At 41.3% G+C, this 22772-nt stretch overlaps 1 protein-coding gene across 4 annotated transcripts in view; it reads left to right on the top strand.

Annotated features, from left to right (window-relative positions):
• Positions 1 to 22772, top strand: part of LOC134350445 (tetratricopeptide repeat protein 7A-like) — a 265556-nt gene that overhangs the window by 114605 nt on the left and 128179 nt on the right. For all 4 annotated transcript variants that reach the window (XM_063055643.1, XM_063055644.1, XM_063055642.1 and 1 more), the window contains 2 exons: positions 14754 to 14871; positions 15973 to 16030. In XM_063055643.1, the coding sequence (XP_062911713.1) occupies positions 14754 to 14871; positions 15973 to 16030 (176 nt within the window). The remainder of the gene's footprint in view (positions 1 to 14753; positions 14872 to 15972; positions 16031 to 22772) is intronic.

The following is a 22772-nucleotide window of genomic DNA, read 5'->3' as shown; positions in this document are numbered from 1 at the left end:
GGTTCCTTAATCTTAAACTCTCTTATCGCCTCTGGATCATTGCACAACATTCAATCCAGCACATCCGATCCCCTAGTGGGCTCAACAACAAGCTGTTCTAAAAAGCCATCCCTTACACATTCTGCAGATTCTCCCTCTTGAGGTCCAGTACTGGCCTGGTTTTCCCAATCCACTTTCATGTTAAAATCCCCAACGATTATTATGACATTGCCCTTCTGACACACATTTTCTATCTCCTGCTGTAATTTGTAATCCACGTCCTGGCTGCTGTTTGGAGGGCTCTATACAACTGTCATTCGGGTCTTTTTACCATTGCCATTTCATAACTCAACCCTTAGAGACTCTATACCCTCAGATCCTATGTCATCCCTTTCTAATGATTTAATATTATTTCTTATACACCGGGCCACACCACCCCCTCTGCCTACTAACCTATCTTTCTGAATCACTGTATATCCTTGGATGTTCAGCTCCCAATGGCAGTCATCTTTTAGCCAAGTTTCAGAAATGGCCACAACGTCATACTTGCCAATTTGTAGCTGAATTTCAAGATCGTCCATTTTATTTCTTATGCTGCATGCATTCAAGTATAACACTTTCAGTCCAGTATTTGTTGCTTTCTGTTTTAACTGCACCTCACCTCTATTGCCCTGTAACTCATCCCACTGGCTGTGATTATGCCTCATTGCCTGCCTGTCCTTTCTATCATCTCTGTTGCACGCTATCTTTGATTTATTTCTGTTTCCCCTTCCTTATCCCTATCACTCAGGTTCCCACCCCCTGCCAAATTAGTTTAAACCCTCCCTAACAGCTCTATTAAACCTGCCTTCTTTATATAGAAGTGGAATTAGGAAGGCATCAAGGAAGATTGAGAAAACATTGGGGAAATAGGAGGATAGTGAATTAATAAGCAGAAATTCCCAACCTAGACCAAGTTTGCATTTGTTTAGATTATACAATTTTATGAAGTGTTTTCAATATTGCAATAACTTTAGTGATTGATTTTGAAATGTTTGTGAAAACTATCTGACTTGTTCATTTTGTTTATCAGAAATCTCTTCCTAATATTGGCATTTCTAAGGTCTGTAGTCAGCAAACAGATTAGCTATGAGTACTAAGGGGAGAACTGAGCTACATGCAGTGAAAAATTTGGCAAACTGTCATTGTTCTCCTGCCTGCGGTGAGGGGCCCAGCTGAATGTGGAGTCAGCATTTCATCTATTTTAATCATGTAGAGTTCAGAGAGTCTAAAATGAGTGTATCAGTAGAACTGCAGTCAGTGTCGGTAAGGTTAATTATTACTGACAGGATCTGCATTGGATTCTGCATGCACTAATGAAGTTTCTGTGGAATAATCCAGCAGCGAGCGCCTGCAGTACTGTACCTGCTGCTGATATCTTCAAGGGGAAATACTACTTTCATATCCTAGTCAGCACTTCCAAATGTAGTAGGTGGTGGGAGAGATGGGTAATTACTATCTATGATTAATTATCCTTATTACCGTGGGTGGCAGGAAGTTTTGTAAATATGCTTCAAATGTGATTATTTTTCTAATAATATCATGCCTGGTAAATATCTAGAAAATATAATTTTGGCATTCATCTCTGCTTCCTTAGATCTCCGCTCCTCATTTAATCTCTACCATATATTAGTTTGCAACATTTCAAACAAGAAGGACATTGATAATCTCTCCCTCATTCTCAACAATCTACCTTGTTATGGTCTTGCATTTTAGTGTTTACCTGCACTGTAATTTTTCGATAGTTTTTACACTTTACCCTGCATTGTTATTATTTTATTGTATCCTACCTCAATGTGCTATGTAATAATTTGATCTGTACAAACAGGATGCAAGACAAGCTTTTCACTGTATTTTGGTACATCTGACAATAATAAACCAATACCAAGACAAATACAATTGCTGATCTGGTTGGAGCCTCAGTTAAGTATTTCCACCTGTCCTCAGCAACCTTTTACCACCTTGCTTATTAAGAATCTGTCTATTTCTATCTCTTTCTTAAGAACATTCAAACACTCTGCATCCTATGAGGAAGGGCGTTCCAAAGACACTCAGTTTTCAGAATATTTTGCTTCTTTTCTGACTTAAATGGGCCATCCATTCTTGGATGTAAAAGATCCCATTGTAATAATTCAAAAGATGAGCAGTATCGTGGCTATTATTTACCCTCCAGACCAGTGGTTCTCAGAGTGGTCGATATCACCCTCCTGGCAGAGGTGGGAACTTCTGTGGGACAATAATGATAAAGAGGGTAGTGGAGGATTGCTCGGTAGCAAGAGGAGCAGCTGAGGGATTACAGCCTTAATTTAAGAAATTAATTACTTATTATAAGCATTTGATCCTCAGTGATTCATAATTGATTACAATGATCACGTAATCACCTCTTGCTAACCCTCTGTTCTCTGAGCGTTTTCTGAGTGCATTATAGTTGTTGAAGTGCAATGTGACAATTCTGTATTTGGCATATCATGAGAAATCCGGACTGGAGAAATCATGTTATTTCTGGGCTCATTATTGCCATTCATTATCGTAGTACAGTGTTAGCTAGTACGATCCCTGCGCTCTAATTATGCAGTGGCACAGTACCTGTGAGTTCCTGTGAAAAGAGCAGGCCGTGCTCATTTCTCGCTGCTACCTTCAGGTAGAAGGTACAAGTGCCTTAGAATCTTGTGGGTGGAGTTAAGAAATTGCAAGGGTTTTAAAAAAAACATTGTGGGAATCATATATAGGCCCCCAAACTGTAGCTAAAATGTGGGGTTGAGATTGAAAAGGGAGCTGGAAAAGGCATGTAAAGGGGTAATGACACAATTGTAATGCAGGACTTCAATATGCAAGGAGATTGGGAAAATCAGGTTGGTGTTGGATCACAAGACAGGGAATTTGTTAAGTGCCTTTGAGATGGCTTTTTAGAGCAGCTTGTGCTTGAGCCTACTCAGGGAAAGGCTATCTTAGATTGGGTGTGGTGTAATGACCCAGATCTTGTTAGGGAGCTTAACATAAAGGAGCCTGTAGTCATAATCTGATTGAATTCATGCTGCAAATTGAGTGGGAGAAGCATAACTCACATGTATCAGCAATGGAAAAAAGGGAATTACAGAGGCATGAAAGAGGAGCTTGCCCAGGTGGTTTGGAGAAGGATACTGGTGAGGATGACAGCAGAACAGAGATGGCTGAAGTTTCTGGGAATAGTGCACAAGGTGCAGGATAAATGTGTCCAACAGAAGAAGAAGAAATGGCAGGGCTAGACAACCGTGGCTGACATAGGAAGTAAGGACGGCATAAAAGCCAAGGAAAGGGCATATAAGGTAGCAGAAGTGAGCGGGAAGGCGGATGATTGGGATGCTTTTAAAATCCAAAGAAGGCAACGGGATAAGATGAAATATGAGGGCAGACTAGCCAATAATATAAAGCAGGATACCAAAAGTTTTTTCAGTTATATAAGGAGTAAAAGAGAGGTGAAAATGGCAGATAAACGTAATGGGTACTTTGCATTTGTCTTCACTGTGGAAGACACTAGCAGTATGTCAGAGGTCAGAGAGTGTCAGGGAGCAGAAGTGAGTGCCATTGTTATTACAAAGGAAAAAAGTGCTAGGCAAACTCAAAGGTGTTAATGTGGATAAGTTACCTGGGCCAAATGGACTACATCCCAGAGTGAGAGAGATTGCTGAAGAGATAACGTGTTTATTGGTCAAGAATCGGTTGATTCTGGCATGGTCCCAGGGGACTGGAAGATTGCAAATGTCCCTCCACTCTTTAAGAATTGAGGAAGACAAAAGAGAAGGAAATTATAGGCCAGTTAACCTAACATCAGTGGTTGGGAAAGTGTTGGAGTCTGTTAATAAGGATGAGGCTTCGAGGTACTTGGAGGCTAATGATGAAATAGATCAAAGTCAGCATGGTTTCTGTAAAGGGAAATCTTACCTGACAAATCTGTTAGAGTTCTTCGAGGAAGTAACAAGCATGGTGGACAAAGGAGATGCAGTGGATGTCATTTACTTGGATTTTCAGAAGGTGTTTGATAAGGTGCGACACATGAGGCTGCTTAACAAGATAACATCCTATGGCGTTACAGGAAAGATACTGGCATCAGTGGCGTATCTAGGGTAGGGCAGGTATGGCACATGCCCTGGGCACCACTTGAAGGGGAGCGCCACTGAGCAGTTTCTATTAAAGTCAGACAAGCCATCCTCGGATAGTGAAAAAAGAATTTTCTTCAGATGTATGATCTGCCTTTGATTATCATGGGTAAGAATCACAACATACAGTGGCATGCAAAAGTTTGGGCACCCCGGTCAAAATTTCTGTTACTGTGAATAGCTAAGCGAGTAAAAGATGAACTGATTTCCAAAAAGCATAAAGTTAAAGATGACACATTTCTTTAATATTTTAAGCAAGAAAACTTTTTTTATTTCTATCTTTTACAGTTTCAAAATAACTAAAAAGGAAAAGGGCCCGAAGTAAAAGTTTGGGCACCCTGCATGGCAGTACTTAGTAACACCCCCTTTGGCAAGTATCACAGCTTGTAAACGCTTTTTGTAGCCAGCTATGAGTCTTTCAATTCTTGTTTGGGGGATTTCCGCCCATTCTTTCATACAAAAGGCTTCTAGTTCTGTGAGATTCTTGGGCCGTCTTGCATGCACTGCTCTTTTGAGGTCTATCCACAGATTCTTGATGATGTTTAGGTCGGGGGACTGTGAGGGCCATGGCAAAACCTTCAGCTTGCACCTCTTGAGGTAGTCCATTGTGGATTTTGAGGAGTGTTTAGGATCATTATCCTGTTGTAGAAGCCATCCTCTTTTCATCTTCAGCTTTTTTACAGACGGTGTGATGTTTGCTTCCAGAATTTGCTGGTATTTAATTGAATTCATTCTTCCCTCCACCAGTGCCACTGTCTGCAACACAAGCCCAAAGCATGATCGATCCACCCCCGTGCTTAACAGTTGGAGAGGGGTTCTTTTCATGAAATTCTGCACCCTTATTTCTCCAAACATACCTTTGCTCATTGCGGCCTGAAAGTTCTATTTTAACTTCATCAGTCCACAGGAATTTGTTTCTAAAATGCATCAAGCTTGTTTAGATGTTCCTTTGAACCTTCTGAATAGAACTTTTCGGGACACAGAGGTCATGGTCATCATCTGCAGTCCTGTTTGTGATGACTATTTGTACAACTGGACCCAGACTGTAAGTTGAAGAGAGTGGACCTAGCCCAATGCAACGGCTTTTCCACTTTAAGAACTCTCCTGTCGGGGTTTCACTGTTACTGTCAGATAAGATGGACAACCAAGATGCTGCCCTAAAGGAAGAAAATTAGCATAGATACCTAGAGCAGATAATGGGCTGCCTTCACACAATGCTTTCAACGTTTGCATCCTCCAAATCTTCATTTTTCATTGCAACATTCAAGATGATTATCAATATCTTCAAATTCTTCATAGGTCCTATCATTTCCAAGCCTCAATACTTGAAACTGCAGTAGGCAAAACAATTCTAACTTGTCTTACTGCTTACCTCTCTAACTATCAGGTTAAAAAAAATCAACGTTTTTTGAACACAAACACAGGCAACTGACGCTACTTAAAAACTCTTCACTGTATACACGGTGTAGCGTCTAACAGACACTTAAGTTCACACGCCTGACACTAGTTAGAAACATTTTGGCAATAGTCTCCTGTTGCAATTCAAGAAACAGAAACTTAGAAAACCTACAGCACAATACAGGCCCTTTGGCCCACAACGCTGTGCCAAACATGTACTTACTTTAGAAATTACCAGGGTTACCCATAGCCCTCTATTTTTCTAAGCTCCATGCACCTATCCAGGAGTCTCTTAAAAGACCCTATCGTATCCGCCTCCACCACCGTCGCTGGCAGCCCATTCCACGTACTCACCACTCTCTGCGTAAAAAAACCTACCCCTGACATCTCCTCTGTACCTACTTCCAAGCACCTTAAAACTGTGCCCTCTCATGTTAGTCATTTCAGCCCTGGGAAAGAGCCTCTGACTATCCACATAATCAATGCTTCCCATCATCTTATACACCTCTATCAGGTCACCTCTCATCCTCCTTCACTCCAAGGAGAAAAGGCCGAGTTCACTCAACTTATTCTCATAAGGCATGCTCCCCAATCCAGGCAACATCCTTGTGAATCTCCTCTGCACCCTTTCTATGGTTTCCACATCCTTCCTGTAGTGAGGTGACCAGAACTGAGTGGGGTCTGACCAGGGTCCTATATAGCAGTAACATTACCTCTCAGCTCTTGAACTCAATTCCACCGTTGATGAAGGCCAATGCACTGTATGCCTTCTGAACCACAGAGTCAACCTGCACAGCAGCTTTGAGCGTCCTATGGACTTGGACCCCAAGATCCCTCTGATCCTCCACACTACCAAGAATCTTACCATTAATACTATATTCTGCCATCATATTTGACCTACCAAAACGAACCACCTCACACCTGGGTTGAACTCCATCTGCCACTTCTCAGCCCAGTTTTGCATCCTATCAATGCCCTGCTGAAACCTCTGACAGCCCTCCACACTATCCACAACACCCGCAACCTTTGTGTCATCAGCATATTTACTACTAGCCCATCCTTCCACTTCCTCATCCAGGTCATTTATAAAAATCACGAAGAGAAGGGGTCCCAGAACAGATCCCTGAGGCACACCACTGGCACCAACCTCCATGCAGAATATGACCCGTCTACAACCACTCTTTGCCTTCTGTGGGCAAGCCAATTCTGGATCCACAAAGCAAAGACCCCTTGGATCCCGTGCCTCCTTACTTTCTCAATAAGCCTTGCATGGAGTACCTTGTCACATGCCTTGCTGAAATCCATATACACTACATCTACTGCTCTACCTTCATCAATGCGTTTCGTCACATCCTCAAAAAATTCATTCAGGCTTGTCAGGCATAACCTGCTTTTGACAAAGCCATGCTGACTATTCCTAATCATATTATGCCTCTCCAAATACTCATAAATCCTGCTTCTCAGGATCTTCTCCATCAGCTTACCAACCACTGAAGCAAGACTCACTGGTCTATAATTTCCTGGGCTATCTCCACTCCCTTTCTTGAATAAGGGAACAACACCTGCAACCCTCATCCACTGGAACCTCACCCATCTCCAGTAATGATGCAAAGATCATTGCCAGAGGCTCAGCAATCTCCTTCCTCGCCTCCCACAGTAGCCTGGGGTACATCTCATCCGGTCCCAGTGACGTATCCAACTTGATGCTTTCCAAAAGCTCTAGCACCTCCTCTTTCTTAATGTCTGTATGCTCAAGATTTTCAGTCTGCTGTAAGTCATCCCTACAATCGCCCAGGTCTTTTTCCGTGGTGAATATTGAAGCGAAGTATTTATTAAGTACCTCTCTCCTTTCCACTGTCACACGTGAGTATTCTCTAACGTCTTATCCTTATTAAATGGCATAGTGTCCCAAATAAACAAAGGGAACCTTGGCTATTTTCTCATTTAGTTTTTGTTCTTTAAGAGTTGTCCCAAATAAGTGGCTGCCTTGATTAACCAATGGACCGATTAACTGGAATCCTCTATATTAAGGTAACATCCAGGTCTATTGGCAAGATTTCTCCCGTTTATTTGCAAGCTATAAACCCAGAAGAATTATGAGTTAAAAAGTTAGCTCAATTCATGTCTCATTTGATAAAGAAAAAGTGACTGAGGAATTCATTATTGAAATGCATTAAAACTATGCTGAACTTTGCATCTGAGCCTCATTGAGTAACTGCCATTTGGAAAACCAATGTTTTTTTTTAATGTGAAAGAAAAGTAGTGTTGAGTATGTTGACTGTTTGCCTCATGGCCTGGTGTGGAAACAGCAATGCCCAGGAACAGAAAGGTCAAAAGAAGGAGATAGATACAGCTCAGTACATCACAGTCAAAGTCCTCCCTGCCCCCGCCATTGAGCACATTTGCAAGGAGTACTGCCACAAGAAAGAAACAGCTGTCATCAAAGACCTCCACCATCCATGCCATTATGCTCAATATTACCAACAGTAAAAGGTACAGAAGCCTTAGGCTCCATGTCACCAGGTTCCGATACAGTTATTAGTCTTCAACCATCGTGCTCCTGAATCACGTAGCTTCACTTACCTGAACTCTGAACTGGTTCCACAACCTGCAGCACACACAAAATGCTGGAGGAACTCAGCAGGCCAGGCATTATCTATGAAAAAGAGTACGGTTGACGTTTTGGACTGAAACCCTTCAGCCTCATTTTCAAGGACTCTACAATTTCATGTCCTCAGAACATAACATATCTTTATAGTTTTCCAGTTTTGCATAGGAGGTTGCATGTATTTTTATCCACAGAACCAGTTTCCTCTGAAACACTTCTGCTCTTTTCCCATTGGGTAATTGGCTGGTACAGCCTGTTGAAGCACTTCCGCTCCAACCACAAAAAGCGGAATTTCCCGGTGGCCAACTGTTTTAATTTCTATTCCCAGTCTCATTCCGACATGTTGATCAAGAGAGACATAAATGTTAGAGAAATATTTTTAATAAAGTCTCAGATGGAAAGGAATTGATAACAAATTCTAAAATAATGATTGCTGAACTACAGCATTGCCTTCAATGATGTAATTTGTCTGCACATCCTCAATGATCTTATCCTGTCCTTCCTTTTGTTTAGAGCAGTCTAAATTTTTTGTATATTTTGACACAATTTGTGAAAATTTCTGGGTTTTCTATCCTCCCCTTTTTACACTTAGAAAGATTGGTTTTCTTTTAATAAAAGAATGCAGTGTTTATTTATTCATTTATTTTCGAGGTTGAATTCATCTTAGCTCCTCAGGTGCAGCAAAAAGCATAAACTCTCTACTTAGTGTGATAACTTATTTTGGCGCAGTTCTTGCCCAATCACAATAGCATGTTGAAACAATGATCTGAAAGTAAAACAGAAACTCTAGAAACATAAAAGGACTCCATCACCCAAAGCAAGTATGCAGAAACTTGTTAGGCCTGTGAAAGAAAAATTTGGCTTATCTTTCAGGCAAGAACTTTTGTTGCCAGAGATGAGAATCACTTTACTAGAATGAATCTCAGACAAAAGAAGGGGGTTGGACTTGGGGAAAGTGGACAAGGGGTGAAAATGTATTATCAATCATGTAAATAATTAGTTTTTTAACCCTGCTGTCCTCACCATTCTGTGATATCATGAAATTCCATTTTCAATATATTCAACATGTCTGTCATTCCTTCACATTAACATCATTCAGCAATGCAACATAGGCTGATTTGCACTTTTAGTACCTCTGTCCGTCTCCAGAGTTTACTATTTTTATTGCAGAATTTGCTTTACAATTACCCATGAATACAGCCAAAGGAAACAGTGTTACTCCGGGGCCAAGATGCAAAACACAATACCAACAGTCACACACAGCACAAGGCATGTATAGCACATATCATCATCATCATCATCGTCATGGCTTGGCTTCGGGAATGAACATTTAGGAAGGGGGCTTCCCACATCTGCTGCAGGCTCGCTGGTGGCTGACGAGGCCAATACGGGACAGGCAGGTCCGGCCACAGCGGTTGCAAGGGAAATTCTGTTCTGGGTTTGGTGCTGCTGTGTCATGGTTCTTCCTCCTTCTCCTTTTGTCCTCAATGCCAGCCCTGCGTGCATTCTTGAAGGAGGAGACAGACTGGTGAATAGTGTGTCGCCAGGCCTCGCGATCGGAGGCTAGATTCGACCACTAGCGATGGTCAATGTGACAGGCACTAAGGGATTTCTTCAGCGAGTCCTTGTACCTCTTCTTCGGTGCCCCTCTGTCACGGTGGTCAGTGGAGAGTTCGCCATATAGCACAGTCTTGGGCAGGCAATGATCCTCCATCCTGGAGACGTGCCCTGCCCAGAGCAGCTGTGTCTTCAACAGCATGGCCTCGATGCTGGTGATCTCCGCCTGTTCGAGGACTTCGATGCTGGTGATGAAGTCACCCCAGTGGATGTTGAGGATGGTGCGGAGGCAGCACTGGTGGAAACGCTCAAGGAGTCGTAGATGATGACGGTAAGTGACCTACGACTCAGAGCCGTACAGGAGGGTAGTCAGTACAACGGCTCTGTACACGCTGATCTTTGTGCCTTTCTTCAAATGCTTGGAGCAACATTGGAGCAACTCATCCGAGAACTACTCTTCACAGATGATGCTGCCCTTGTTGCCCATACAGAGACAGCCCTGCAGCGTATAACATCCTGCTTCGCAGAGGCTGCCGAGCTCTTCGGACTGGAAGCCAGCTTGAAGAAGACAGAAGTTCTCCATCAGCCTGCACTTCAGGAAGATTACCATCCTCCCCGCATCACCATCGGTGAGGTAGAGCTGAAGACAGTCCACCAGTTCAGCTACCTGGGGTGCACCATCTTGTCAGATGCCAAGATCGACAAAGAGATTGACAACAGATTGGCAAAGGCAAACAGTGCATTCAGCAAGCTGTACAAAAGAGTCTGGGACAACAAGCATTTGAAGAAAGGCACAAAGATCAACATATATAAGATAGGAGTAAACTACAGCCATACAGAAAAAAGTATAGTCCAAGTCCTTGAGTCTATGAATGTTGCAGCAGTCTGCAGTTAAACACAATGAAGCTTGTCTTCTGCCAGGCGAACACAGGAGGGAAGCACTGATGCTGCGTCACAATATCTCTGGCACGCCAGTTGAGGCTCACCAACTCCGACACCTCTCTCCTGGATGGCTGCAAACAGGTGACACCATAGCTTGAGGCCTAGACCTCACCACAGTTGGAGACTAGGCCTCAAGTAGGTTCACCTTCACTTGTAAATGTGCTGAAAAACCTCCTTTGTCAATGCCTTGCCATCATGTGAACTTTCACAAAACCCTCTCTTAGGGATTTGCTGTTGCCTGGATTTTGAGTGAAATAAAATACTTAAAGTATAAACTGTTGCAGTAGGACACCTTAAATTTTAGTAATGATATGATTTCAAACACTCCATACAGACTATTCTACATTATCTGTAAATTGATTTTGTGCACATTTTATTTGGATGCTATGCCAGGATTGCAGGCAAATGACTGTTTGGTTGTTGATATCTACTAAACTATCAGGCTAAGGACATCATGTGTAAGGTATTAAAATCAAATAATTTAAGAAGGAAAATTCTGAGTTGTCCAATAAGTCATCATTTCTATGCTCCTCACAAGATGATTCTTGATTTCAAAAAAAATGTATTAAAAACCTCAAATGTTTCAAGCCTTCTTTGGATATAAGGGGAGACGTGTTTTTAAAATATCCATAGCATCTGTTCTGATAATAAGGGTTGCTATGGAAACTAAGTCTGTAGCTTCCCTGTATACAGCTAGGATATGCAGTATTTTGGAAGCAGGAAGTAGATACATGTCACAAATTGGGTTTTGTATATATGAGCACATAAAATTCAGGATTAACGGATAACCTGGGATAAGATGTGTACCTTTCTCTCTGGTATTTAACCTAAGTGGACTATGAAGATTAAAAAGGATTTTCGACTTTAAACCTGGCCCAGTTCCTAACAAGAAAAATATAAAGCTGACTAATGCACAATTTAATGAGCTGGAAGCAGTCAGTTGAAACTGTTATTTAATAGTTGATCCATAACCTAATCCCTACCTGGTGTAATCTGGGATACAAAAAAATGGTATTTGAATTAGTAATGATAACAAATGAAGTAATTAATTTTGTGTTCAAATTTCCAGTTCTTGTATATAAATTCATATTTAATAAAACAGTAAATTGTCAAAAAGCTACTAGTGCAGAACTGTCACAATTTGCATCTGGTAATTTTCTGGGTTTTTATGCAAATGCTATTACATTCTTGTGTGACCTTTATTCTGAATTGATTAGATTTCAATCAGAATTTTATTTTATCTGGTGTGCCTAAAGTCATAAAAATTTCTGAGGTGCATCATTGGAGCATTGTTTAACACAATTTGATACAAGGAAGTAATGATAGCCAAAATCCCGGTCACAGTAATAGATTTTAATGAGTACTTTAAAGGAAAGAGGCAGCGTTGTTTCGGGAGATAAGTTGGGGTCATAGGCTCTTGGCATCTAAAGTCACAGCCACAAATGAAGTTATTGAAATTAAGTTTACTGAAGAAGTTGGAACAGGAGGAGTACTAATACCTCTGAGGGGTTGTAGGGATGGAAAGTATTTTAGAAATAGGGAGGGGCAAAGTCATAGAATAATTTGCACAGATGAATTTTTGCTAACTGCTGTTGCGATTCATACATTCTTGTGCACTTTAGATGTGAAGGATAAGTCATAAAAGTTGTTGATATCCTGGAATTTGATACCAGAGATAGTGGAGGAGACAGTGTAAGAGATAACCCTCATAGATAAACACACTAACTCGCTATTGATGGAGAAAAGTTACTGTTCTGGTTTTTCAATAGATCTGTACAATAGATAAGCACACGCACAGTATATGTTGCACTATTACCACTTAACCATGAAAAATTGGAGTAATTTCAGCCATACTGGTGATCTGGAAATGACAACTTAGCCAACAGCTTTGTGAGCAGGCAATTAGTTGTCTACAAAGGCAGCAGTTACAGCTCGCTGCCAAAGGGAATTCAAATAAAATGGGCTTTGAACCAGTTCATGAAAGGTTAAAGAGGAGATCCAAACATGAGGTCTTATGAACAATACCCAGCAGTTGCCAGCTGAAGGCCATCTGTTTCGATTGTCGTGTTATTTAATAGCTTGGTGAGATATGGCAGTTGTTTCCACCATTTAGCTGATTGTTTTCTCATTTGCTCATGCTGTTAGGTTATTAACAATATTGCCTTATCTTGCTTTTTGCTGATACACTTCAGTCAATGCCAGAATCACATAAGCTAAGATGCAGAAGCCATTCTGAGCCACCTTTCTGAAAGGAATTACATTCTAAGTAATGTAACTAAGTACATAAGGAGATGTAAACACAAGGAATTCTGCAGATGCTGGAGATTCAAGCAACACACATCAAAGTTGCTGGTGAACGCAGCAGGCCAGGCAGCATCTCTAGGAAGAGGTAGAGTCGACGTTTCGGGCCGAGACCCTTCATCAGGACATCGTGGCCTGCTGCGTTCACCAGCAACTTTGATGTGTGTTACATAAGGAGATGTAAGCTAGGGATGAAAAGAGTGGACATCTTATTCACTTGCAGCATGTGAGTGTAGCTGTTAAGCCGTTGAGAAGGTGATCTTAAAAAAAAAGAGGTGGTAAATTGCCACCTTGAAGATCTGCAGGCTGTCTGGTGGTGGTACTCCCATAATTCTGTGGGGTAGCTAGTTACAGTAGTGAAAAAGGAAAATTTTCAGCACATATACAGCTTAAGTGCCTAAGACTTTGTACAGTGCCGTAATTGTGAATGTGGAGTGGAGAGCAAGTTTGTAAATCTGGTGGGAACAAAGGATGTTGAATGTCAAGGGCAGAGCATCGTGGGAGGGCTGTGGGACAGGTAGCAGACAAGGAGTGGAAGGGGTGAGGGGTGATGGAGCTGCAAACACACCTATCCCTTGAGATCAGATATTTGATTCCAAACAATTGGCTAATTGATCATTTCAGAATGTCTCTCTAGTGCTTCCCACTCCCTCCCCTCCCCCTACCCCTTTTCCAGTCATGATTCCCCTCTCCCTGCCCCTGCCCCTGCCTACTCTCAGTCCACAATAGACACCCATATCAGAGTCAGGTTTCTCATCACATGTGTACGTCATGAAATTAGTTTTTATATATATACCTAAGACTTTTGCATAGTAATGTATAGATAGAAATTCAGTTGGAGTGGATATTGAAGGGAAACGTGCAGGTTGTGGTGTTTTTATGCACCTAGTGACTTTGTCCTCTGAGTTTGGAAGCTGCAGTCAACGTTTAGCTTGTGGTGTTGATACAATGTATTCTTTCACTGGTACGTATAAGAACCACTGTGCTGTGGGCAAAAGTGAGAGTGAATATTTTGAGTGATAGATAAGGGTAGGCTGCTTTGCTTTGGTTGGTGTTGATCTGTTTGACTGCTGTTAGATTGGCACACATCCGGACAATTGAAGGTATTCAATGTCATCCTTGACATGTGGTTTTTAAATGATGGAAAGGTATTGTAGAAGTAAATCGACAGGTCATTTAGTACAGCGCACCTGGTCTTTGACCTAGCTTTGTAGGCACAGCATTATGGCTGTGATGGTGAGTGACACTAGGATTAGATGTTAAGGGCAGGTGGTTAGACAGTGTCTTTTAGAGATGATCGTTGTGTGGCATGATTGTTGCTTGTCAGTTACCAGTCCATGACAAGCAGACAGAATAATTTATGAGTTTAGGAATTATGAATGGAGTTGAACATTGTGCAATCTCCAAACTCTCCACATTTGACATAATGAAGAAGGGACAGTCATTGATGAAGCTTTGAAAGATGATTGGTGCTGAAATCGAGTGACTGAGGTGATGGACTTGTAATAACCACAACCATGCTATTTTGGATGTGGTTCTCGTCATTGGAGAGTTTTTCCCATAGCATTTACATTAATCAACTTCTCAGCAGTTTAATACCTTGTACTTTATGAGCTTTTACTTCCTCAAGACAAATTTGTCCTACAAATTAATTGCTTAACAGCTTATCCTTAACAGCGTAACACCCAAGTTCAATTACCAAAATCCTGAAAAGCATTGACTTTCTATCACTGATTGAAATGTGTGAAGTAATCAGATGGTTTTATGATAAGTACTGTATACTTTGTTTACAGCTGGAAGAAGGAGAGCGGTTTTGCACCATTGTGACCACCATGGGGGAAGAAGCTGGAGAATTTCTTGCCAAAGGCTACCTGGGCCTAGGGTTGGTGTACAGTCTCCAAGCTACAGATGGTAGGTTAAATTAAATTGAGTATGCATTTCACCTTTCTGTGACACTGATTTTTGTGTTCAGCAATGCAACTTTCCAAGGTCATTATGGCTGTAATGTTTTATATTTTATGAACAGACCTGTTGAAATGTCATCAACCTGAAATAGTCATAGAGTGTCACAGAAATATGCCATTTGGCCCATCACTTCCATGCCAAACTTTTTGTCTGACTGTATCCTTTGCTTAGCCTATTTAATTATCTTTTTAGTTGCCTCTTCAATGTAGAAATTGTCTCTGATTCCTCCACTACCTCTGGCAACAAATTCCAGGATATCAACAATTTTTTATGTTAAAGAAAGACTTATCCCTCATCTCTCTTTTGAAACTCCTTCTTCTCACTTTAAACCTGTTCTTTGTCAGTCCTTGCATTGGAAAAGATTGTGTCTTTACATCTTTCCTCTTTCATGCAGGGTCTTGACCCAACCCAGATTATTGATTTATACTGTTTGCCTCCTCTGCTGCTTGGCCCATGTTGTTGTCTTTTCACCCCTCTTAAGAACATATGAAAGGCCAGAAGAGCAAAGTTATCAAATAACTGTAAACATGAGAAACTCTACAGATAGCTGGAAATCCAAGGCAACATATACAAAACTCAGCAGGGGGCAAGCCACAACTATGGAGATGAGTGAACAGTGGAATAATCAACTGTCTTCTCAACAAACTGTGTATATTATATATAAATAAAATAAAACTTCTGCCGCACTGCTCATTAAGTAAAATATTAAATTTGTCTTTACTGTCATCATATATTTAGTTGAATGTGATGAAGGAATGTGGGGCAGTGTGATTTCAGAGGTTTGTTTTCATTTTGAATTTGATGAGTAAAACTGATCAGAATGACAATTAGGTTTACTATCCCCATCCTGAAGTTCATTGTTTTGCAGCAGCACTACTGTGCAAAGATATACAATTTTCAAAAAATATATCATGCAAAAAAAGGATTGATGAGGTAGCACCCGTGAGTTCGTGGACTATTCAGAAATTCGATGCTGGAGGGGAAGAAGCTGTAGCTGAATTGTTGAGTGAGAATGGTTGATTGACCTTTTGTAGTATCACTCTACAGCTCCATTAAGAAGCACGCAGGACGACCTTCATAAGAAAGCTTTGAAAGCCCTGAGAAGGTAAGAATGGATGTCTGAATTTACATTAGTGTAAGCAAGAACTGAGTTGGCAGAGAACAAAGCTTGCATTAGTGCTGAATGTTAGCAATTCATTTATATTACACTGTCGGAGTCAACAGAAGCTGATTTGTAAGTGCAAACCTGATGAACAATTTTCTCAAATCAAGCAGTTTTTAACTTGTTAAAACCTGTTAACGATTTCTTGTTTTTGACCTGTTAAAACTTATAAAACTAGTTGACAGTAGTCTGTTGGACTAGATGAATGCATCAAAACACAGCGAGTCTGTTTCCCTTATGGCTTATAGTTCCTACTAGGACTGCTGTGAACTGTTCTCGATTTATTGCAGATATATTGCAGTTATATGGTACTTTCAACAATGATAAAATATATTTTTTCCAGAGGCACATCTTTACTTATAATTCTGGCAAATCATAGGTCCTCTGAATATATTAATTTATCAGCTATTTAGTGTCCCACTGTTAAAACTAAAGATGTTATGCAGTGTACTTGACTATATTAGTATTGGATTACCAGTCTCCTATGGAATAATGCACTGGTATCCATTTGGATCAGGGAAGACTAGATGGCTCAGAGAAGACTAAATCAGGGAGAAGAGGCTGAAAAGTGGTAGAAGAAAGAGAGTGAACGGAGGGAAGAATGGTCAGATGATCTGAGGAGATAGAGATATGGGACAGAGTAGGCCAGAAGAACAGCGGTAGGGGAATGAACGTTGAGCTTCCTTATTAACTTCTGTAAATCCTTTGGTCTGGTCAGTTGGGCAGAAAGTAACACATGCAATTTAATTCAGAGAAGTGCAAGATAATGAATTTGGGAAGATTCATCAAAGTGAGGGGGTTTTCAGTAAATGGGAGTAGTGTAGAGGAACAATGGAATCCTGATGTTTATCCACAGATTCTGAAACAGAACAGGAATGGGTCGATAAAATGATTTACAAAATATAACAAACAAGAGGAAATCAGCAGATGCTGGAAATCAAAGTAATGCACACAAAATGCTGGAAGAACTCGGCAGGCCAGTCAGCATCTGTGGAAAAGAGTAAACTGTTGACATTTCGGGCCGAGACCTTTAATCAAGACTGGAAAAGAGATTACGTCAGAGTTAGAAGGTGGGGGAGGAGAGGAAGAGTACAAGGTGGTAGGTGATAGGTGAAACAGGGAGACTGGGACGGGTGAAGTAAAGAGCTGGGAAGTAGATTGGTGAAAGGGATAAAGGGTTGCAGAAAGGGGAATCTGATAGGGGAGAACGGGAGGCCATGGAAGAAAGGGAAGGGGGAGCACCAGGGGGAGATGATGGGCAGGTAAGTAGATAAGGTGAGAAATAATGAAGGAGAAGGGGGGGGTGCAATTACCAGAAGTTCAGGAATTCGATGTTCATGCCATCAGGTTGGAGGCTACCCAGGTGGAATATAAGGTGTTGCTTTTCCAAACCGAGTATGGCCTCAATGCGGCAGCAGTGGAGGACATGGACGGACATGTCAGAATGTGAAGTGGAATTGAAATGGGTGACCACTGGGAGATCTTGCTTTTTCTGGCAGACAGAGCACAGGTTCATGGCAAAGTGATCTCCCAATCTATGTCGGTTCTTACCGATGTACAGGAGGCCACACTGGGAGCACCGGACAGAGTAGGTGACCCCAACAGAGTCACCGGGGAAGTGCTGCCTCACTTGGAAGGATTGTTTGGGGCCCTGAATGGTAGTGAGGAAGGAGGCGTAGGGGCAGGTGTGACGCTTGTTCAGCTTGCCAGGATAATAGACAGTTCCTTTATTTGCTAAAGCGCAGATTCTAAGACCAGGACGATTACATTAGAATTGCATATGTTATTTGTTAAACCACAGCTTAAACACTGTATAAATTCTGGTCACTGTCTTACAGAAAAGATGTAAGGACACTGGAGAGGGTACAGAGGAGATTTATAAGGCTATTTTCAAAAATTGAAAATGTGGCTGTGAGGAAAAATTGAATAATCCAGAGATACTTTATTTGTTACAAAGGTGGCTAAAGAAGATACGTAATATTACGAGGGGCCTTTTTGGAATACATAGGAAGGACAGTTTTCCTTTAACAAAGGAGTCAAAAGTCAGGAAGCATAGATTTAAATTCATTTGTAGAAGATGAGATGAAATGTCTGATAAAGGCCTGACAGTCACTGCATAGATGGATGGTAGAGGCATAAATCCTCATCACATGCATCTAGTGTTGGGATGTATCCCACAAGAGCAATTGCTCCAGAGCAGTCCAACTCCAATCTCATGGACACCATTACAGCAGTCTTCTGTGGAAGGAGACACATTTAATGCTTCAGGTGCAAAACATTTCTTTTGAGAGATGAACCTGAAATATTAACCCTTTTTTTTCCACAGATGCTGTTTTACATGCTTGATTTTTGTAGTATTTTCTGTTTCTATTTCAGAGTTCCAGTATATGCAAGTTTTTTTTTCAATTTTCATAAGGCTGTGGATCTCTTTTTCCAGCTGACAGAGACAACATGGTTTAAATAGCCTCCATCTGTTTTATAAATTTTTTTATGTGAGATGGAGGTTGAAACCTGAGTAAACTGAGTAAAACTTCAGCTATTTTACAATTGATCAATACAGATTTCGATTTAAGTTAATCATATGCACTCTGCAGTGGCTCTTTCAAAGATCCAATTTAATGTCAGAGAAATGTATACAATATACATCTTGAAATGCTTTTTCTTCACAAACATCCACGAAAATGAAAACAGGGGAATGCCCCAAAGAATGAACAACAATTAAATGTGAGAACCCCAAAATCCCCCCCCAACTTCCCCCTCTCACGCGTAAGCGGCAGCGAGCAACGATCCCCCCTCCTCCCTCCCCCCACCAGCAAAAAAAAACAGGCATCACCACCGCCATCGAGCACCCAAGCATGAGCAAAGCAATAGCAAAGACACAGACTTGCAGTTACCCCAAAGACTTCACGTTTTATCCGGCATTTGACATACCACCGGTGTCTCCATTTTCCCAGCGAGTGGGGAGATATAACAACAACTTGCCGGTTTCTGATGTTAAAATTCTGTTACGTCGCTTATTTTGAGTTCTGTGCCTGAAGACCGCAAAGATCTCAGGTCTTCGGGCCCACAGCAGTAGATTTTCCGACTCCCCCGATTACACACGGGTCTCCTGCTGTGACACTGACTCTCGATCCACCCATCTCCAGAGCCCTGACATCTTAGGCTTCCAAATACGAGCCGGACTCTCAGGCCGAACCCTTGGCATGCCAAACAATGAAACCCTGAGAACCCTGAATTATCCTCTGATAATCTTGGAAGCAATCATTTCTGGGTCCAACATAGAAGTTCTTATAAACTCCAATATTGGTTTATATACCACCCTCCCTCCCCCAGCTCCCCATGTTCATGGCTTTCAAAGAGGTGACATAGGGACAGTGAATGCTGTATTTTAGTGGGGTTGAGATTGCAAAGGGAACTGGAAAAGGCACATAATAAGAGTAATGACACAATTGTAATGGGGGACTTCAGTCTGCAAGGGGATTGGGAAAGTCAGGTTGGTGTTGGATTACAAGAATGGAAATTTTTTGATTGCCTACGAGATAGCTTTTTAGAGCAGCTTGTGCTTGAACCTACTTGGGGAAAGGCTATCTTCGATTGGGTGTTGTTATTAAACCAGATCTTAGTAGGCAGCTTAATGTAAAGGAACCCTTAGGAGACAGTGATCATAATATGATTGAATTCATTCTGCAATTTGAGGGGGATAAGTCACATCTATCAGTATCACAATGGAATAAAGGGAATTACAGAGGCATGAGAGAGGAGCTTGCCCAATTGGATTGGAGGAGGATACTGTCGGGGATGATGGCAGAGCAGAGATTGCTGAAGTTTCTGGGAATAGTTCACAAGGCACAGGATAAATATGTCTGACAGAAGAAGTGGGAGGGCTAGGCAACCATGGCTGACAAGGGAAGTTAAGGGCTGCATAAAAGGGCATATAAGGTAGCAAAAGTGAGTGAGAAGTTGGATGATTGGGAAGCTTTTAAAATCCAACAAAAGGCACCAAAAAAAGCTATAAGAAGGGAAAAGGTGATATATGACGGCAAACTAGCCAAAAATATAAAGCGGGATACTAAAAGTTTTTTTTCAGTAATATAAAGATTAAAAGGAAGGTGAGAGTTGATATTGAACCACTGGAAAATGTTGCTGGTGAGGTAGTAATGGGGGACAAAGAAATGACAATGAACTTAATGGGTACTTTGCATCTGCCTTTACTGAGGAAGACACTAGCAGTTTGCCAGATGTCCGTGAATGTCAGGGAGCAGGAGTGAGTGCCATTGCTATTAGAAAGGATAAAGTGTTAGGCAAACTCAAAGATCTTAAGGTGGGTAAGTCAACTGGACCAAATGGACCACATCGCAGAGCCCCGAGAAGAAATAATAGATGCATTGGTTACGAACTTCCAAGAATCACTTGATCCTGGCATGGTCCCGGAGGACATGAAGATTGCAAATGTCACTCCACTCTTTAAGAAGGGAGGAAGGCAAAAGAAAGAAAATTATAGACCAGTTAGCCTAACCTCAGTGGATGGAAAGTGTTGGAGTATATTATTAAGGATGAGGTTTTGGGGTACTTGAAGACTCATGATAAAATAAGTCAAAGTCAGCATGGTTTCTGTAAAGGGAAATCTTGCCTGACAAATCTGTTGGAGTTCTTTGAGGGAGTAACAAGCAGGGTGGACAAAGGAGAAGCAGTGGATGTTATGTACTTGGATTTTCAGAAGGCACTTGATAAGGTGTCACACATGAGGCTACTTAAGATAAAGTTCCATGGCATTATAGCAAAGATACTGGCATGAATAGAGGAATGGCTAACAGGCAGGAGACACAGTGTGGGAATAAAGGGGGCCTTTTCTGGTTGGCTGCCAGTGACTAGTGGTGTTCCTCAGGGATCAGTATTGGGACAGCAACTTTTCACATTGTTTGTCAATGATTTAGATAATGGAATTGATGGCTTTGTGGCAAAGTTTGCAGATGATAGGAAGATAGGTGGAGGAGTAGGTAGTGCTGAGGAAGCAATGTGATTGCAGAAGGACTTAGACAAATTGGAAGAATGGACAAAAAAGTGGCAGATGAAATACAGTGTTGGGAAATGTATGATAATGCATTTTGGTAAAAGGAACAATAGTGCAGACTATTATTTAAATTGGGAGAAGGTTCAAACGTCAGAGGTGCAGAGGGACCTGGGACTCCCAGACGGTTAATTTACAGGTTGAGTGTGTGGTAAAGAAGACAAATGTAATGTTGGCATTTATTTCAAGGAGAATAGAATATAAAAACAAGGAGATAATGCTGAGCCTTTATAAGACTAGTCAGGCTGCACTGGAGTATTGTCAACAGTCTTGGGCCCCATATCGCAGAAAGTATGTGTTGTCATTGGAGAGAATCCAGAGGAGGTTCCTGAGAATGATTCCAGGAATGAAGGGGTTAACATATGAGAAACGTTTGGCATCTTTAGGCCTATACTCACTGGAATTTAGAAGAATGCGAGGGGATTTCATTGAAACCTTACCAAATGTTGAAAGGACTATATAGGATGGATGTGGAGAGGATGTTTCCTATGGTAGGGGTATTCAGAACCAGAGGGCACAGCCTCCAAATTGAGGGCTGACCTTTTAGAACAGAGGTAAGGAGGATTTTTTTTTATCCAGCGAGTAGTGTATTGTTGAATGCTCTGCCACAGACTGTGGTGGAGGCCAAGTCCGTAAATATATCTAAAGCAGAAGTTGATCGTTTCTTGATCGTTCAAGGCATCAAAGGATATGGTGAGAAGGCAGGTGTATGGGGTTGAGTGGGATCTGGGATCAGCCATGATGGTATTGCGGAGCAGACTCGATGGGCCAAATGGCTTAGTTTTGCTTCTACGTCTTATGGTCCTATGGTCTTATGAATAAGAACATTAAACCATCTATCACAATAAATAAGTAGTCTGTATGTTCACAGTTTTTAAGAGAATTTTGGTTTGATTTGTTTCCCAATAGACTCTTTGCCTGAAAATGACTCATGGCCCAGTTGATTAAACTGTGTGCATAATGTTTGTTTGTGAAGTGGTGAGATAATGTGAAATGCTCTTGTTACTAGCAATCACTTGATGTTGTTGTTTGCTTTGTTTCATTCCATTCAGATAACTGTATTTTCAAAGGTGACAGCAAAATGGTTATTCAAGATCTTCAAGGCTGAAATTCAGTTTTCTGCAGTAAAATGCTAGTGTGTTGGGTATGAAGGTACCATGATTAAGAGCCTTAGGATTCTATGAACTCCCTTATGGGACATTATGGAGTATATAGACTGGCAAAAGACCAAGTTTGTGATCCTTCGTACATCAATAGGAACAAAACTGGAACTTATCCAGTTAAAGTTATGTCACCACTGAGTATGTCATGCTGAAGATCACAGCTTTGTTACTTAGTCAGATCTACCGTTGACTCAAAACATTGACCATGTATTTCTGTCCGGAGATGCTGCCTGGTCTTCCAGCATCTTGTTTATTGCTACATCTGCATTCTCTTGTGTCTCCTTTGTCCTTTTGACTTGTCTAAGCTAACCAAGAGTTAGTGAGGAAGCTCTTTTTTAATGAATATATTCATCAGTATTGTTTTAAATGAGAAAGAACACCTAAAAGACAGTGAAGAAATAAATACATTAGTCCACGTGAATCCTGGCTTTAGGAAAGAAACTTGATACAAGAA

The sequence above is a fragment of the Mobula hypostoma genome, chromosome 8 (genome assembly GCF_963921235.1).
Source record: "Mobula hypostoma chromosome 8, sMobHyp1.1, whole genome shotgun sequence".
Classification (NCBI taxonomy): domain Eukaryota; kingdom Metazoa; phylum Chordata; class Chondrichthyes; order Myliobatiformes; family Myliobatidae; genus Mobula; species Mobula hypostoma.
The sequence above is the reverse complement of the archived record's forward strand: the minus strand, read 5'-3'. Positions and strand labels throughout refer to the sequence as shown.